This window comes from Macrobrachium nipponense, chromosome 11 (genome assembly GCF_015104395.2).
Source record: "Macrobrachium nipponense isolate FS-2020 chromosome 11, ASM1510439v2, whole genome shotgun sequence".
NCBI lineage: Eukaryota > Metazoa > Arthropoda > Malacostraca > Decapoda > Palaemonidae > Macrobrachium > Macrobrachium nipponense.
In genome coordinates this window covers 92,557,067-92,573,225 of record NC_061087.1, presented here as the reverse complement: position 1 = coordinate 92,573,225, position 16,159 = coordinate 92,557,067, and the positions used below count along the sequence as shown (strand labels likewise).

The window sequence follows — 16,159 nt, the reverse complement described above, 5'->3', positions numbered from 1 at the left end:
TGGTGAAATGTGGGAACTGTTCAGTGAGTGGGAAACATATGTTAGATTTAATGAGACGTCTTAAGAATGTATGGGAGTTGTGTTGTGACATCATAGAAGACAAAATGCCAGCAACGTGGGTTGGAAATGTAAACAAACAGAGCAAGATACAAATACGAACTAGGTGGCTGATTTGGTGTGTTGTAAGCTATGAGAGCTCTCTGTCTCATAGGAATTTGTGGGTTGTAAGTCTGGTTATCTGGTGAACAGGTGGGCTAACTGCATTATGGTTGCATACAAAGATTAGGCTAGGAAATAATTCAAACATAATATACATCTACAAAAATGAATTTTTTTTTTTTTTTAATAAAGATCAATTAACAAGGAAGAAATACCATTTTATTGCTAATAGTACACATGCATATCAGTGATATCTAATATGAATATTTAATATATATCATAGTGTAATATATCATATATATACAATAAAACAAAGTTCTTATTAAACATGGAATTTTTATTATAAAATTAATATTAATAATACTTACCTGTATAATTATCTAGCCGTAATCCCCAAAAACCAAACCAATATTTACCACATTGGCAACCCTTTTACCTCCTATTCTGTCCACCAGTTGGCAACAATGCCGTTGACAGTTACAAAACCTTCCCTAGAAAATCAGTTGTGATAGGCAGACCATGGGGTAGGATGGGTGGGACTAGATAAATCACACAGGTAAGTATTTTTAATATAAATTTTATGATAAAAATTCCATATTAACCCTTTAATGCCAATTGGACGTACTAAACGTCGACGAAAATTGTCTGTCGGGTGCCGAACCGATGTACGAAACGTCGACGAAAGTTTTTTTTTTTTTTAATTCGCGGAAAAATAGTTATAGGCCTACGGCGAATACTTTTGAATCAAGTGCCTTTGGGGAAGCTGGGAGTTCACGGATCAAGCTGTTGTTTTGTTTACAATCATTACCCAAATGGTAAAAAATGTTATTGTCATGATACAATAAAGTTTTATGCATACTTACCTGGCAGATATATACTTAGCTATAGACTCCGTCGTCCCCGATAGAAATTCGAATTTCGCGGCACACTCTACAGGTAGGTCAGGTGATCTACCGCCCCGCCGCTGGTGGCGGGAATAGGAATCATTCCCGTTTTCTAAGACAGATTTTCTCTTCCACCTGTCTCCTGAGGGGAGGTCGGGTGGGCCATAAACCGTATATATCTGCCAGGTAAGTATGCATAAAACTTTATTGTATCATGACAATATCATTTTTATGCATTCAACTTACCTGTCAGATATATACTTAGCTGATTGGCACCTTTGGCGGAGGGTAAGAGACAGCTAATTTACTGACTAGACAGGAAACAACATACGTTGTAGGTAATAAATAAATAAAACCTTGGTTCCTATGTGTTTAGAAGAAGGGTTGACCTCCTAGCTATTGCTAGGAATCTGCTTCGTCTCAAGAGCCTCATCGAGGATGTGACCCTATGGCTAAGAGGTTTTCTTGTAGATCTGTCAATGGGGTCTTATCCACTTACTTGACAGAATCTAATGGTTATTTGTCAAAGGGGTCCTATCCACTTACATGACAAAACACCTTTGCCTACTGGCATAATTAAGGAGCACAACACCGATCCCGATCACCTGATCCTAACACGAGGGTTTGTGCTTAATTTGAAAAGAGCTATCCCCAAACTCATTTCAAATAACCCAAAGAAAATAGTATACTTATGTTAAAATAAAATCTTTTAACTCACTAGTTAAGGATCAGTGTCGGCTCCCTATCCCAGCAACGTATCCGTAGACACGTAACCAAGAGAGAAGGATCTCTCATAGGTCAACTTGACCTCCTTCGTGCAAAGAGAAGACAACACAGAGTTGCATCTCCCGTAAATTACAGCTAATATGTCTCTTACGACATATTGTTATGGAAAGAACAAGAATTGTTAAAAGCTCGCACTTCAAGCGCTTTTAATTCTCAGCTGTTTGAAGGAATCATCAAGTTACTTAAGAAGTGCTTTAGAGATCACACTGTTCCAAAGAAGACCAGGGCTTTCTTTGAAATTGATCTCTTCTGGATGAAGCCTAGAGCCTGGCTTGTGCCTGTCTGGCGCCTCGCGCCTGTCTGACGCCTCGCGCTTGGCTGGCGCATGTTGCTTGCCTGGCGCCTGGCTAGCGCCTTGCACCTGCCTGGAGCCTGGCGCCTGGCTGACTTCTCCCCACTTGCTGGAGCTTCGAGCTTGTTAAGAGTCTCGAGGAAACTGGCGATGCCCACATCGGACACTTTTTCCGATTTATTTGCCTCTAGTGCATCTGCACCAGGTTGGAGGCACGCTCCTTCTCCTCATCAGACAATGACAGTGTTTATTTGGACTGTCTTCCTCTGGCGTCTTTACGCCTGTTCTGGTATTTTGGCGCCTGATTGGCGCTACATTGTCCGAAAGTCCTGAACATCCACAATCGTTTATCAGGAGACTGGAGAAGGGTGGAAGAAATTCTTTCACTTTGAGCTTTTGGTCTCTCCGGTAAGGGGAGGTGATTGTAATCAGCTACATCCAGTAGACGATAGGATATCTAACCGTACGAGAGATAAGAGTCTTCCTCCGAGGAGGGTCCTTCTTGAATACTTCCGTGCTCACAAGATCTCTTCTTACATGTTGAAGGGGTGTCTCGTTGCAGAACCTTCCCTATCCTTGCCCGAAGGAAGGGAAGAAGCCTGGAAGTCGAAGGAGACTCCGAGCTGAAATTGGGAGTACTCCTGATTTCTAGCTCTTTATTGTATCCTCTGAACACCTTCTGGGAAGCATTTCGAGTCATCCCGCATACCAAAGACTCTGTAGGCAAACGTTTGAACCATTCTACTGTAGATGAAAACGTAAGTACTCTGCCTGGACAACGAAACCTCTATCTGAAAACATTGAATCAGGAATAGGGGGTTTCAGTTCTTTTGCCAGACATACTATGCTGGCAAGAACCCATTGTCTAGTCTCCATAGAATCTGATGCAAGATTCCAATGCTCAAAAAATTCACTTGTCTTCTTGGTCGTTTAAGACCCAGAGAAATAAAGAATTCCCTCATAAAAATTTCTCAAAGAAGTTTGATGAGGAGCAGTTCCATCTTGTCGGAACATGGAATCTGTGGCCACAAAAAAGATCCCATTAGAAGTACATGATATCCTACTCTTGTCATATTGAGGTATCGTATAAGATCCCGAAGATCTTAATCCTCTGCTATCTCCAATTCCCTTTGTAGAGACAGAGTATAGCCTTTTACTACGTTCTTTGATAGCAGATATATACAAAGGTGATTCTTCCCTCTGAAAGGGAAGAAAAAACCGCTGTGTGGTTCACAGAGGTATCGGAAGAGGACAGTTTCCTCATTCCCTCTAGCACGATCTGCAGCAATTCTATGTCTAGGCCATGACTATTGTCATCTACCTTGAAAAATCCTCTCATTTATGTCCACTTCTGGTCAGTCTGCATGCAGACAGACTCAGAGTGGAGAGGTTGTTAAGGTCCATTTAATAATAGATGCTGATAGAATATCCAGACTCTCTTGTAACAAAAAGACTTCCAAAAACATGCTGTGAGAAGAACGTGACCTCTGTGAATCCAACCTCTCTGAGGCCAAAATGAGGCATAAAGTATTATCCTCTCTTTCTTTGACGCATTTTATCTTAAATTCTTTAAAGAATTTATATTTATATTTAAGAAAAAAAAAAAAAAAAAAAAAAAGACTAAAGTTATTCCCCTTTCTATAAAATAAAGATGGCGTATATTGCTACCTCTCTTGGTTCGAGGAAAAGGAAGCATTCTATAGGAAGCCTGTTCGTCTTCTACCTTGCTAAGAGATCTATGAAGAAGACTTTCCGCAGGTTCTCACAACTCTTTCCAATAAATGTTAGACATACGTTAACAGTTATTATCGTTGATCGAGAAGGTTCTCACGGACATGCAAAATCTTGCATCGAACCTCTTAAGGATCGTTACGTTCCCTGTCTGTTTTCCAAATAGGTTCTCTTTTTTAACGCGAACAGGAGCGAAAAAAGAGATTCTCGATGCTCGTTGCGATATGAGAGAGTCGTGGAATTGGCCTAAGTGATAAAAAGGGTAACGAAATCAGGAACGATTCTTGCCGTTACCGAGCCTGCTGTCCGAGAGGCTACTGGATTCTTAGGTTAACCCTTAAACGCCGACTGGACATATTTTACGTCAACATTTTTTGTCTCTCGGGTGCCGACTGGACGTATTTTACGTCGACATACAAAAGCTTTTTAAAAATTCGCGGAAAAATACTTTTAGGCCTACCAGCCGAAAACTCTTGAATCACGCGCCTTGGGAGTTCACGGATCAAGGTGTTGTTTTGTTTACAATCGTTACGCAGGCGCGCAAGCGCGAATTTCTTTCTTGCCGCACTAAAAAGTATCTGTGACACATCTCGGAAATTATTTCGTCATTTTGACAATTTTTTTACCATTTTAAATTAGCCGTTACATGGAGTATTATATATGAAAATGTGCGCATTTTTATGTAAAATATAACAAAAAATATTCATGATTGTAGCTTTTATCAGTTTTGAGATATTTTCATATAAATAACGATAAGTGCCAAAATTTCAACCTTTGGTCAACTTTGACTCTACCGAAATGGTCGAAAAACGCAATTGTAAGCTAAAACTCTTATATTTTAGTAATATTCAATAATTTACCTCTATTTTGAAACTAATTGGAAGTCTCTAGCACAATATTTTGATTTATGGTGAATTTATGAAAAAACTTTTTCCTTACGTCCGCGCGGTAACTCTTCCGAAAAAAATCATACATGCGATTGTGGTAATGTTTGCACCATGTTAAATTAGCCGTTACATAAAGTTTTATATATGTAAATGTGCGCAATTTAATGCACAATACAACTAAAAACAACCCATGGTTGTAGCTTTTATCAATTTTGAAATATTTTCATATAAAAATGATTAAGTGCAAATTTTCAACCTTCCGGTCAACTTTGACTCTACCGAAATGGTTGAAAAACGCAATTGTAAGCTAAAACGCTTATATTCTAGTAATATTCAAGCATTTACCTTCATTTTGCAACAAATTGGAAGTCTCTAGCACAATATTTCGATTTATGGTGAATTTATAAAAAAAATTACATTTTCTTTACGTCCGCGCGGTAACTCTTCCTAAAAAATCATACGTGTGATTGTGGTAATGTTTGCACCATTTTAAATTAGCCATTACATAAAGTTTTATATATGAAAATGTGCGCAATTTCAAGTATAAAACAACAAAAAATAGTTGAAGGTTGTAGCTTTTCTCATTTTTGAAATATTTGCATATAAATCACGATAAATAGAAAAAAAACCACGTTCGGTCAAATTTGACTACTGAAATGGTCGAAAAACGCAATTGTAAGATAAAACTCTTACAGTCTAGTAATATTCACTCTTACAGTCTAGTAATATTCAGTCATTTATCGTCATCGTGAAACAAATTCGAAGTCTCTAGCACCATTGTATTTAAATTTATGGTGAATTTTTAAAAAAAAACTTTCCTTCCCTCCGCGCGCGGATTCTCCGCCACAAATCTCCGAAATGCGTAAGTCCCATTCTCAGAATATTTGCTCCGTTTCATATTAGGCATTTCATAGAGTTTTATATATGAAAATGTGAGCAATTTCATGTAGAATAAAACGAAAAATATTTGAAAGTTGTAGCTTTTCTTATTTCCGAAATAATTGCATATAAAAAAATATATATAAAAAAAAAATTCGACATTCGGTCAAATTTAACTTGTCAGATATGGTCGAAAAATGCATTTGTAAGCTAATATTCTTACAGTATAGTAATATTCAATCATTTGTCTTCATTTTGAAAGAAATTGGAAGTCTCTAGGACAATTTATATTTATGGTGAATTTTTGAAAAAAATATGTTTACGTCCGCGCGTTACGAATTCATGCATTATTTTGTGATAATATTTTCTCTGTGTTGCTTTTATCGTTTTACAATGTGTTATATACCAAAATGATTGCAATTTAGTGTACATTACAACGCAAAAAAAGTAACTTGTTATCTTTAACCGTTTTGCGCACAGCGCGATTTAAATACAATTATATATGAAATTTCATTTTTGCGCTATCATATATTGCATTATTTATATATGATAATAATAATTTTTTTCATTTCTGATAGTTTCATACTAAACTTCAGGCAATGGCAAAAAAAGGAGTCAAAAATGAACTCTTAATCTTAAAAACTAAGCGCGCTGTGATTTTTTGAAAAAAATATTTTTTCTGCTTCCGCGCTCACTCTGAAACGTCTTCGGCACACGGGAGACATTTTTTTTTTTTACCGCTTCGGCGTTTAAGGGTTAATAACTCGCTAAAACGAGAAAATATCTTGGATGGTGCTCTTGGCCCATTGCGCCAGGTTGGCGCTTTTAGCGCTTTGCGCCAGGTTGGCGCTTTCTTCTAATTCTCTTTATGTTATGTGCCAGAACATCTGTGCCTTTATGGTACCCGACCTCCTTTCACATGTTAATTCCGTTCTTAGTAGGAAAAAAACTCTTATATACGAAGTATAGTCCATTCAGGGAAACCTTTTCTGCCACGAAGAGAATGTTTCCCATCCCACTCATCCATCTTCTCTTGAGCAATATCCGATTCTAAAAAGGTTGTGTGCGTTTCTCGAAAGACTTGACCATACTGTAGTCTTAAAGTGAATTCTCTACTATATCCATCTTCTCACTAAGCATGTATTCTAATAAGCCATGCTTTCATAAGCATGAGAGCATTATATAATATAATGTTCTACTGTGTTAGAATCCTTTAATAATGTTACCTACTGTAAACAGCATTGAAAGGTTATATCTTTCTTATTGAAAGCTTCTTAGCAAAAGGCAGACAATATTTTATTTGTGTTAGCTTAACTATCTCCTCCATTCAAGATACTAAGAATTCAAAGTCCATGATTGTAGGGGGAATATACGGTTAACCATTCGATCCCGTTGGAGAGAGAGATGTAAACGACTAATCATGACCGAGAACCGGATGGTACTATATTGGCCTTAGAATGACAGCCGGGCCGGCAGTCTCGCTCGCTGCCTGACTGCATTCCTCATGAGTTGCCAGTTACTTCACTCAATGAAGGAATACAATAAAATTTTTCTCGAGCCTAAGGAAGCTCCTAATAATGCAAATTTAAGCCAAACAACCTTTGTTAAATACCGAAGCTGAGTAGATATTGTCATAACAAACCTTTTAAGCGAAGTCCTTACCAGGAAAAAAAACCTGTAAGGATATAGATTATTCCGTAGCGAACCACAAAGGCAACTCTGGTATGGGTATATGACTTGTCATTCAGTAGTCGTATACAGCAAGTCTTGCTGTATACGTCGTCAGCAGGGGCGGCGGCAGGTCGAGCGAAGTTGGCCCTCCTATCTGCCCTTTCCTCTAGGGGCAGATCTGCAGCTCGGGGCAGGGGGTCAGTTATGGAAGGCCACTCATCGGGATCGAAGTTGATGAGGGCATTCCCGGCTACCTCTAGGAACTGTATGTGGGTCAACCTCGGAAGATTGTCACCGCGGTACCCACAGTACATTATGTAGGCATTTTGGAGGGCCAACTGAAGGATGTATTTGAGGAGCTTCTGTGTCCACCTTCTGGTTCTCCTGGCGAAGGGATAGTACTGGATGAGCTGATCAAAGAGATCAACTCCTCCCATGTGCCTGTTGTAGTGCCCAATGACGGTAGGCCGCTCGGTACGAAACTCCTCAAACACAACTCGGCCCTGTCGACGTGTCTTCTTCCGCTGTATGATCTCTTCTTGGATGGGTTCATGACTCGTCGTAATCATGGGGACGAGTCGGACACCCTTCCAACAGATGACGAAGACAGCGCCCTTCCGCCGCCACTCGTCTCTCCTCTTGCCAGGTGTTGCGGATGACTAGCGAACCTCTTGAGGACATTCGGGGCCCCACGCACCAACCGAAGGGTACCACTGACGTGAACACCTGCTTCATACAGTTCCTGGGCCAGGGATACCGAGTTATAATAATTATCCATAAACAGGTGATATCCCTGGTTACGGAAACGTCCCACAAGGTTGAATACAGTGTCACGCAGCGTGGAGAAGACCCCGGTATACACTGAAAAGTCCACAACGTATCCAGTGTTGGCCTCGGTAATGAGAAAGAATTTCACACCATATTTCTTTGTTTCTTGGGGTTTATACACTTTTTATACTAAGACGTCCTTTGTAAGGCATCATCCCCTCATCCAAAGACAGGTTCTTTCCAGGAATCACGAGATTACTACACCGCTCACGGATATAATCCAACACTGTACGCACTAAAATGAGGCGATCACTGTTATTCCGGGGTATGGCCCTTCGGTTTGAAGGCGTTGAAGTACCTGTCCAACGCCAGGAAATTTATCACGGGACATAACGCCAGGCACATTCGGCATACATAAAAAATAATTTCTCCTCCAATATTGCCTGACGTCGACAGCAGGTGTCATACCAAAATAAATGTGGAGCCCCAAAAAATGCGCCATGTCAATGAGGTTGCAACCCCGCCAGTAATACGACAAGGTCGTCCTCAGCTCATACTGGCAGTACCGAGCGTAGTCCACCGTCTCGTGTACCAGGTATTCCAGCAATTTTTCCCGGCCCTTTCAGGAAAAGCTGGATGAACCCCAAAACAGTCAGGGGTACTGGTACGGTGATCCCAGGGGTTGCATGTTAGGAGGGGTGGGGTCCTCCGTCCACCCCTCGTCACTCTCCGACGACCGACCTTCACCTTGGCTGGCGCGACGAGCCGACCTACGTGCCCGTGCGCGCGCACGGGTGCGGGCACGATATTGCACACTACCCACCCCCGTTGGCCCATCACCCTCACTTAGGCCCTCACTTTCTGTATCGTCCTCTGCGATAAAACTTGAGCCCGTATCCCCACCCTCCCCCTCCTCCTCAGATTCCCCTCTCGTAAGCACTGAACCCACTGAATTCGAGCTCCCTTTCGGGATGTGAGCCTCGAATGGACATTGGGGGCATATATTCATCCTCACTTTCATCAGGACTGATGTCCTCATCACTCGATGACCATCCGCCATCAAAATGAGGACTTGCGACATGTTCCCGATCAGGCTCCGAAGATACTCGTCTATGTCCCTTGGTTGGAGGCCTCCCAAATGCCTACGAATGCCCCTAAGGACGCCCACATGCTTCCTAGGGGTAACCAAAGGCATACGATGTGTTCCTGAAACACTGTCAGCCACACGTGGCCGCACAGAACGGCCTTGAGGCGCGGGGTCATGCTGGGTGCTTGGGCCCCTCGCCAGCATCCAGGTCCAAAACTCGCCTTACACGATCCCTTCCGACTTAAAACGCGCCTTTCACGGTTCACACGTCGTTGAGAAATATCATTATGAAATGTCCTGTAGCAATACAAATGCTCAAAGTCTCGCACAAGTCCAGAAAAACACGCTTTTCATGAAAGATCGCTCTCGGATGGTGCGCTACTGATGCTGGCTGGAGCGAGAAGAAGGGATATCGCGCATGCGCACCTGGGTCACGCTTCAAAACAAAACAAGGCCTTGATCCGTGAACTCCCAGCATCCCCCAAGGCGCGATTCAAAAGTTTTAGGGTGGTAGGCCTATAAGTATTTTTCCGCGAATTTTAAAAAAAACTTTCGTATGTCGACGTAAAATACGTCCAGTCGGCACCCGACAGACAATTTATCTCGACGTAAAATACGTCCAGTCGGCGTTTAAGGGTTAACAACTGATTTTCAAGGGAAGGTTTTGTAACTGTCAATGGCAGTGTTGCCAACTGGCAGACAGAATAGGAGGTAACATGGTTGCCAATGTGGTAAATTTTTGTGCAGTTTTTAGGGATTTAGGGCTAGATGAATTATATTAATGTAAAGTTTATTAATATATATTTTTTTCCAAAAACTTTCTCATGCATAGAAGAGTGCAGTCAACCCCCTGTATTTGTGGATTTCTTCTGGAACATATACCCCCTTTATTCGCAGGAAAGTCGCCTATTCGAGGTATTTTTCTATGAGAAATATCCACCAATTCTTTTTTTTTTTTTTACAATTTCATCATAAAATGAACTTATTGTGATAAAATTATTAAAAAACCAGGTAAAACATGTTTAGTGGGTTTTTCTCAAGTTTTTAATAACAAATTAGACAGTTTTAAGCAGCTTCATAAGAGTTTTAACTATTCATGCACAGGCAAGGGGTGGTGGTGTCTGGTACCCAACCCCTGTACAGGGGAACACTGTACCACTACAGGCAGTCTCCGGTTATCGGTAGGGGTTCCGTTCTCGGTGGGGTGCGATAAGCAAAAACTGCCATTCACCGAAACTCTGCAAGTTATGGCGCTTAAGGTGCCAAATTTTGGTTAAAGGCACCTCTGTTAAGTGTGTTATGGCGCCATAACTATTATCGGCACCTTATGGCACCGATACCCGAAACTTAGCCCTTAAAACTGGATCGCCAATAACCCAGACCGCCGATAACTGGGCACTGCCTGTACTTTCCAACTAACTGCACAAGTTTTTCATAATAAATTTTGTTCCACACACCAACTTCTTTGTCTTACACTAAACTTCTCAATTTTTCTTTCATCTATAAAAGGAATATAATCTATACCTGCAGCTCGCCGTCCTGCTGCTCTTTCTCTGGGCTGTACTTCCACCATATCATCATCTATATCACTTAGATTATCAGGGCCATCATCAGAATCTGTATCCCAAGGATTTTTGCCTTTCTTTTTAGGTGATCCCTAAAATAAATAAAAAAATAAAAAATAAATTCTGTTCATTTCATTATACACTAGAAAACATTTCTTTTTTTATATTTATGGCTGAGTATATCACTATATGACACTATAAAGATAGGAAAATTCTGGAATACAAGAATAATTAAAAAATATATGAACATACCTTTGGTTTTGGCTGTTTTGGACCATCTGCTTTCTTTGCTTTAGCAGCTTTAATTATCAAGTCTGGGGAATTACCAAGTCTTGATGCAAGAGACTTCCCAGTGTTAGCACTTACAAGATCATCATAATCATCAGCATCAACACTTTCTTTCTTTACCTATAAATAATTAATGTTTTTAGATGTTTATACTTGAAACAAATTTCACAACCAATGTTAATATCTTATGTCAACATAATAATTCCAAAAGTAACTATTATGGCTTACTAAGCTTTTTAGAACTAAATAACATGACAATTTTTAATCAATTTGCATTTTTCATAGCTAACAATGTCTCAGTATTAACAATAGGGTAATCTTGCATCAGCTAGAAACTATTTAGAAACAATAAAAAATTGTAAAGCAAGGAATCTGTGGCATCTGGACTCGTGTGTATATGAGGTGGAAGCTGGTCACTGACCAGGCATAGAACCTCGTAGCTTTTCAAAAAGAAACCCCACTTTACCAAGATGGCAGTAACTGAAGCATGAATGAAAGGACTGATTCTACATGAACTCACGATATACTAATTCTGTGAATAGAACAGAAGAATATACAATTTAGGCCAAAGGCTAAGCGTTGGGACCTGTGAGGTCATTAAGTAATGAAAGGAAAATTGAGAGTAAAATTTCACAAAGGTGTAACAGCAGGGAAACCTTACAGTTGCACTTGAATCAATCCTTAGAAGAGGAAAGAAAGAATATAAATATAGAGGTATAGTAAGAGGAATGAAAAGGGGTTGCAGCATCTACAGGAGAAAAGTGAGCGCTAAGAACTTTAGTAGTAATGCTGTTGACTGCACTACGAATTAAGTAATGAATCGTAAGTGTGCATGCATGAGCTGGTCTAGAATTCCATTTACAACCTATCACAGAGCTAAATTGGATCTTAACTATTTCAGAGATAAGAGCATCAGGATTAAAGTTACACTACTAATCTGGTTACTTGTGATCTTGGATAAACACTGCAAGACTGCACCTTTGGCATATGTAAATACATATATGATTACAGGGTCATGATGAAAAACCAAATACTATACATAATGTGGGTAAGAACACTATCATTAACATTTTTATTTTGTTACAGACATTAGTTAGTGGTCTACTTAGCAATACATGTAGATCTCATATGTTTACACTATAAAAATATGCAAATATATAATGTAAATATAGGAGGCCAAGAAAAAATTTACTTCAGATCCATATTCAATACTTACTTTTTTACCTCTATTTTCCTTTGCTGCCGCTGCTTTCTCAGCTTTACGCTTCAATTCTGCATCAATCCTAGGTACAACCCTCTCACCAAATGGTGAAGGCATGGTTTCCACTTTCGCCTGTGTGAAAAATGTAAGTACATTAATAATATTAACCATCTTTTTCATTAAAAAATAAACACTCATTCTAACTACGAGAGATTGGTCAAAATTGATCAAAATGAAATGTTTGAATCCAGCACATGGTGCTGGAAACTTTCCAGGTTAAGGACAGGATTTACTCCTTACGCTACATCTGAAAATGTGAGGAGTCGTTCATCTCTTAAAATACGTTGAATGATAGCATACTCTTTTTTCACTCTGACTCACTCTCAATTAAATCAGTAAATTCAACTGAATATTCACTTTCTGATATTTCTCACTAGTTTCAATCTCCGACTGTTCTGGTATAAATTATTGTTCAAAACTGCTGTGTTCGACTACTAAACTGTCAATTATTTACACAATTCAATTAACACACAGGCTGAAGGACTACTGACGCTTAACAAGTGATTCGGCCTAGGATTCCTTTATGTCACACAATTCTTCAATGTGACTGGCTGATTCAAGCAAGAGGAGGAGACTAGCAGATTTAATGACAGCTCAGATTGAGATAAAAACAAAAACAAAAGTTTCTATAAAAAAAATCCATCAACAAGGGACTGCTAAAGATAGCATTTACAATGTCACTAATGTCCATGTTGTGTTTATTCTGAAGTCCCTTAAAATTCCACCACCCTGCCATACATGCTACAGTCCTAGTCTAGAATTCTAGTTTATTTGGAGACCATAGAACAATGAGAACACCCAAAGTAAACTTTAAAAGTTCTGTATTTACCGTCTTCTTAGACCCTTTGCCTTTGCCAGAAGCCACCTTTCCACCCGCCGACTGCTGTTCCTCCAGACGTTCTTGTTCCTCAACTGCATCAAGCTGTCATGTTAAAAAGAATAAGTCACATAAACCACACAGTAAAAGTTATTTTCAGAATAGCTTATTTCACAACTATTTTAACAAATGCAAAATGCCAAGTAATCACACAAATATCAAAGATAATGACAAAACTAAAATTACTAAAAAATGATAATCTAATGGTACAGCTCCATACCCAATTTTGCTTCACAACAGCTTACCCTTTTTAAGGGGTGCCAACCCTATAAGGCCCCATTATAAAGTAAATGCTTCATTCTACCTTCTGACTGCAGTCACTTAAAACTGTTACCACTTATTATACAACTAATACTAAAAAATACAGGTCGGGAAAAAAAGATATTTGACCTACAAGTTCAGAAATTTTGCAGCTGAAAAAACATCTTGAACCTTTTTGAAAATATGTCAAAAAAAAGTTGCTCTCTAAAATCATTTCCCACGCTTGTAATTATAGATATACAGTGGACCCCATGTATTCGCGTTCTCCGGATTCGCGGACTCACACATTGGCGGATTTCTCTCAAGAACGTTTCCTCGCATTATTCATGGAAAATTTGCATATTTGCAGTATTTTTCAATGAGAAATATCCACAAATTCCAAGGGTTTTTTTCCAGATAAATTTTATATAAAATGCACTTTTTGTGATAAAACTATTAAAAAAAAAAAAACAAGTATAAAATTTTTTTTAGGGGTTCCAACTATTAGCGGGTTCTAACTATTCACCCTGGTGTGTGTGTGTGTGTGTATTCTGGTACACATCCCCCGCGAATACGGGGGGACCACTGAAGTTATACTACAAACTGCACAAGTTTCACTGAATTTGGTTCAGTCATCTTGGAAATTGAAGCCTTTATTTTTTAAAGTCAGTTTTGAGAAAAGAGCAAAATAAAAGAATTACAGTAGACCTGAGGTATTTGCAGGGGATAGGGACCAGACCCCCCCACCAATAGTTAAAATCCACCTCTAAGTGATAATAACTGCCTATCTTGAAAGTTCAAATAGCAAATGTATACTTAAAGTATCAGCCTATATCAAATCTACCTTAAATTATTATCCTATTACTATATTAATCTTTGAAATTATTAATAAAATTTCAGTCATCTTAGACATTAGTACCCTTAAAATTATATACATGCATACTTCTAACCCTTCCTGCAATAACAGTTGCTACATATTCAACCAGCCTTGAGAGAGAGAGAGAGAGAGAGAGAGAGAGAGAGAGAGAGAGAGAGAGAGAGAGAGAAATATCTCTTTAACCTCTCAGGAATGTTATTCAGGAATGTTATTCTATTATCTTTAATCTTTAGTAGCACCTAACAATAACAAAAATAGTTTGTTTTTTGTCTTCCACAGATGTATTACCTTTACTACACATTTTTAAAACACTATGAACACACTCATACACAAAACTGTGCATGTGTTAATACCAATTGGTTAAAAAGACTAAAATTAGCAGTACGTATCTTTCCAGAGAGAGAGAGAGAGGAGGGAGAGGAGAGAAGGAGAGGAGAGAGAGAGAGACGAGAGAGAGGGGGAGGGAGAGAGAGAGACGAGAGAGAGAGAGAGAGAGAGAGAGAGAGAGAGAGAGGAGAGAGAGAATCTGATCAGGGAGTGGCAACATCTACTCTTGTAATCAGAAAACAGAGTAATGTGACTTATTTGATAGGTCTCCCATCCCCCTCACTTCACAGCTTTCAAGAGATTTGGGCATGATTTTTGTTTGTTTAAATCTTTTTAAATAACACGCTATAAAAATACATAAATATTGTAACTAAGTGTATTATCTTTATCAATTATTATTATCTAATCTTAACATCTGAAAATAAGTGCTACTTAATATTAGGTAAATAAATATATGTATGCAATAAAACTTATCTCATCTCATCTCATCTCAGAGAGAGAGAGAGAGAGAGAGAGAGAGAGAGAGAGAGAGAGAGAGAGAGAGAGAGAGAGAGAGAGAGAGAGAGAGAGAGAGAAAATTATTATTTAATCATATTAAACTTAATATCAACCCTAATTGGACGGATCCCCTCAAATAAATAGAACCACTCATATGAGCATCAATATTGTGTCATCATTTTGAAGGAATTGGGAGGAAAAGTTATCCTATATCATTATAAGCTTTCCCTATATCATTATAAGTAGTTTTCTCTATGATGCTACCACTGGTGAGAGTGGGATATCTTTATTGGATAACAATTATTTTTGAAAAAGTTTTTCCAAATTCATTTTTAAATTTTTTATTTTTTATTTGTCCTTCAGAGCTGTAAAAATGATGAACAATGTTGTCCATGAACCAATTTAACCGGTTCAAGATGTTATTTGCATGTAAAACCGTCCAAAATTATGAAAAACAGTCCAAATTGGTGTATAGCTTGATCCAATCTAGTGGCATTCATAATTCTTTTACGCTTTTTCAATCTGTCGTTCACTGTGCCATACAAGCAAAGAACAAAATCTTCCATGAACAATCTAAACAGTCTTCTGTTGCAGTAATGTTTCTAGATATGTTTTGCTCGTAAAACAGTCCAAACAGTGAATAAATTACCTGATACTGTCCTAAATTATTCATTGAGCAATTCTTTACAAGTCTCTCTCACAATTTTTGGTTGTGTAATACGAGGGAAGTTAAAAATGGTCAATAAACTAATCTAAATTTTTTTTTTTTTTTTTTTTTTTTTGTTTTTTTTTTTTTTTTTTTTTTTTTTTTTTTTAGCATTATTGCTGCAGGATATGTTTATTTAGACATAAAACAGTCAATAACTGTTAAACCTTAATGGAGGGATACCCTCATATGAGTAACAATAACAGGTTTTGAGTGGTAAATGGATTACCTCCTGGTGAGTATCAATATTATCCACCATAATTTTGGAGAAATCGGACACGAAAAACGTTCCATTAATTCAATACCCCATAAATTACTTATAGCAACTTTTAGACTGGCTTAGCCTGCCAATTCTAGGCATCTCATGAGTCAGTTG

General features: G+C 38.6%; 1 protein-coding gene across 4 annotated transcripts in view; it reads right to left on the bottom strand.

Annotated features, from left to right (window-relative positions):
* LOC135207288 (DNA topoisomerase 2-alpha-like) overlaps positions 1-16,159 on the bottom strand; it is a 190,279-nt gene that overhangs the window by 50,815 nt on the left and 123,305 nt on the right. For 3 of the 4 annotated variants that reach the window (XR_010312949.1, XM_064238969.1, XM_064238960.1), the window contains exons 19-22: positions 13,088-13,180; positions 12,214-12,330; positions 10,962-11,117; positions 10,669-10,801 (exon numbers count right to left, since the gene is read on the bottom strand). Coding sequence is in view for 3 of the 4 variants with exons in the window: in XM_064238969.1 (XP_064095039.1) it covers positions 10,669-10,801; positions 10,962-11,117; positions 12,214-12,330; positions 13,088-13,180 (499 nt within the window). In the remaining variant the exon portion in view is untranslated. Of the gene's footprint in view, positions 1-32; positions 239-10,668; positions 10,802-10,961; positions 11,118-12,213; positions 12,331-13,087; positions 13,181-16,159 lie in introns of those variants that run through there. The other variant, XM_064238979.1, reaches the window with a different exon arrangement.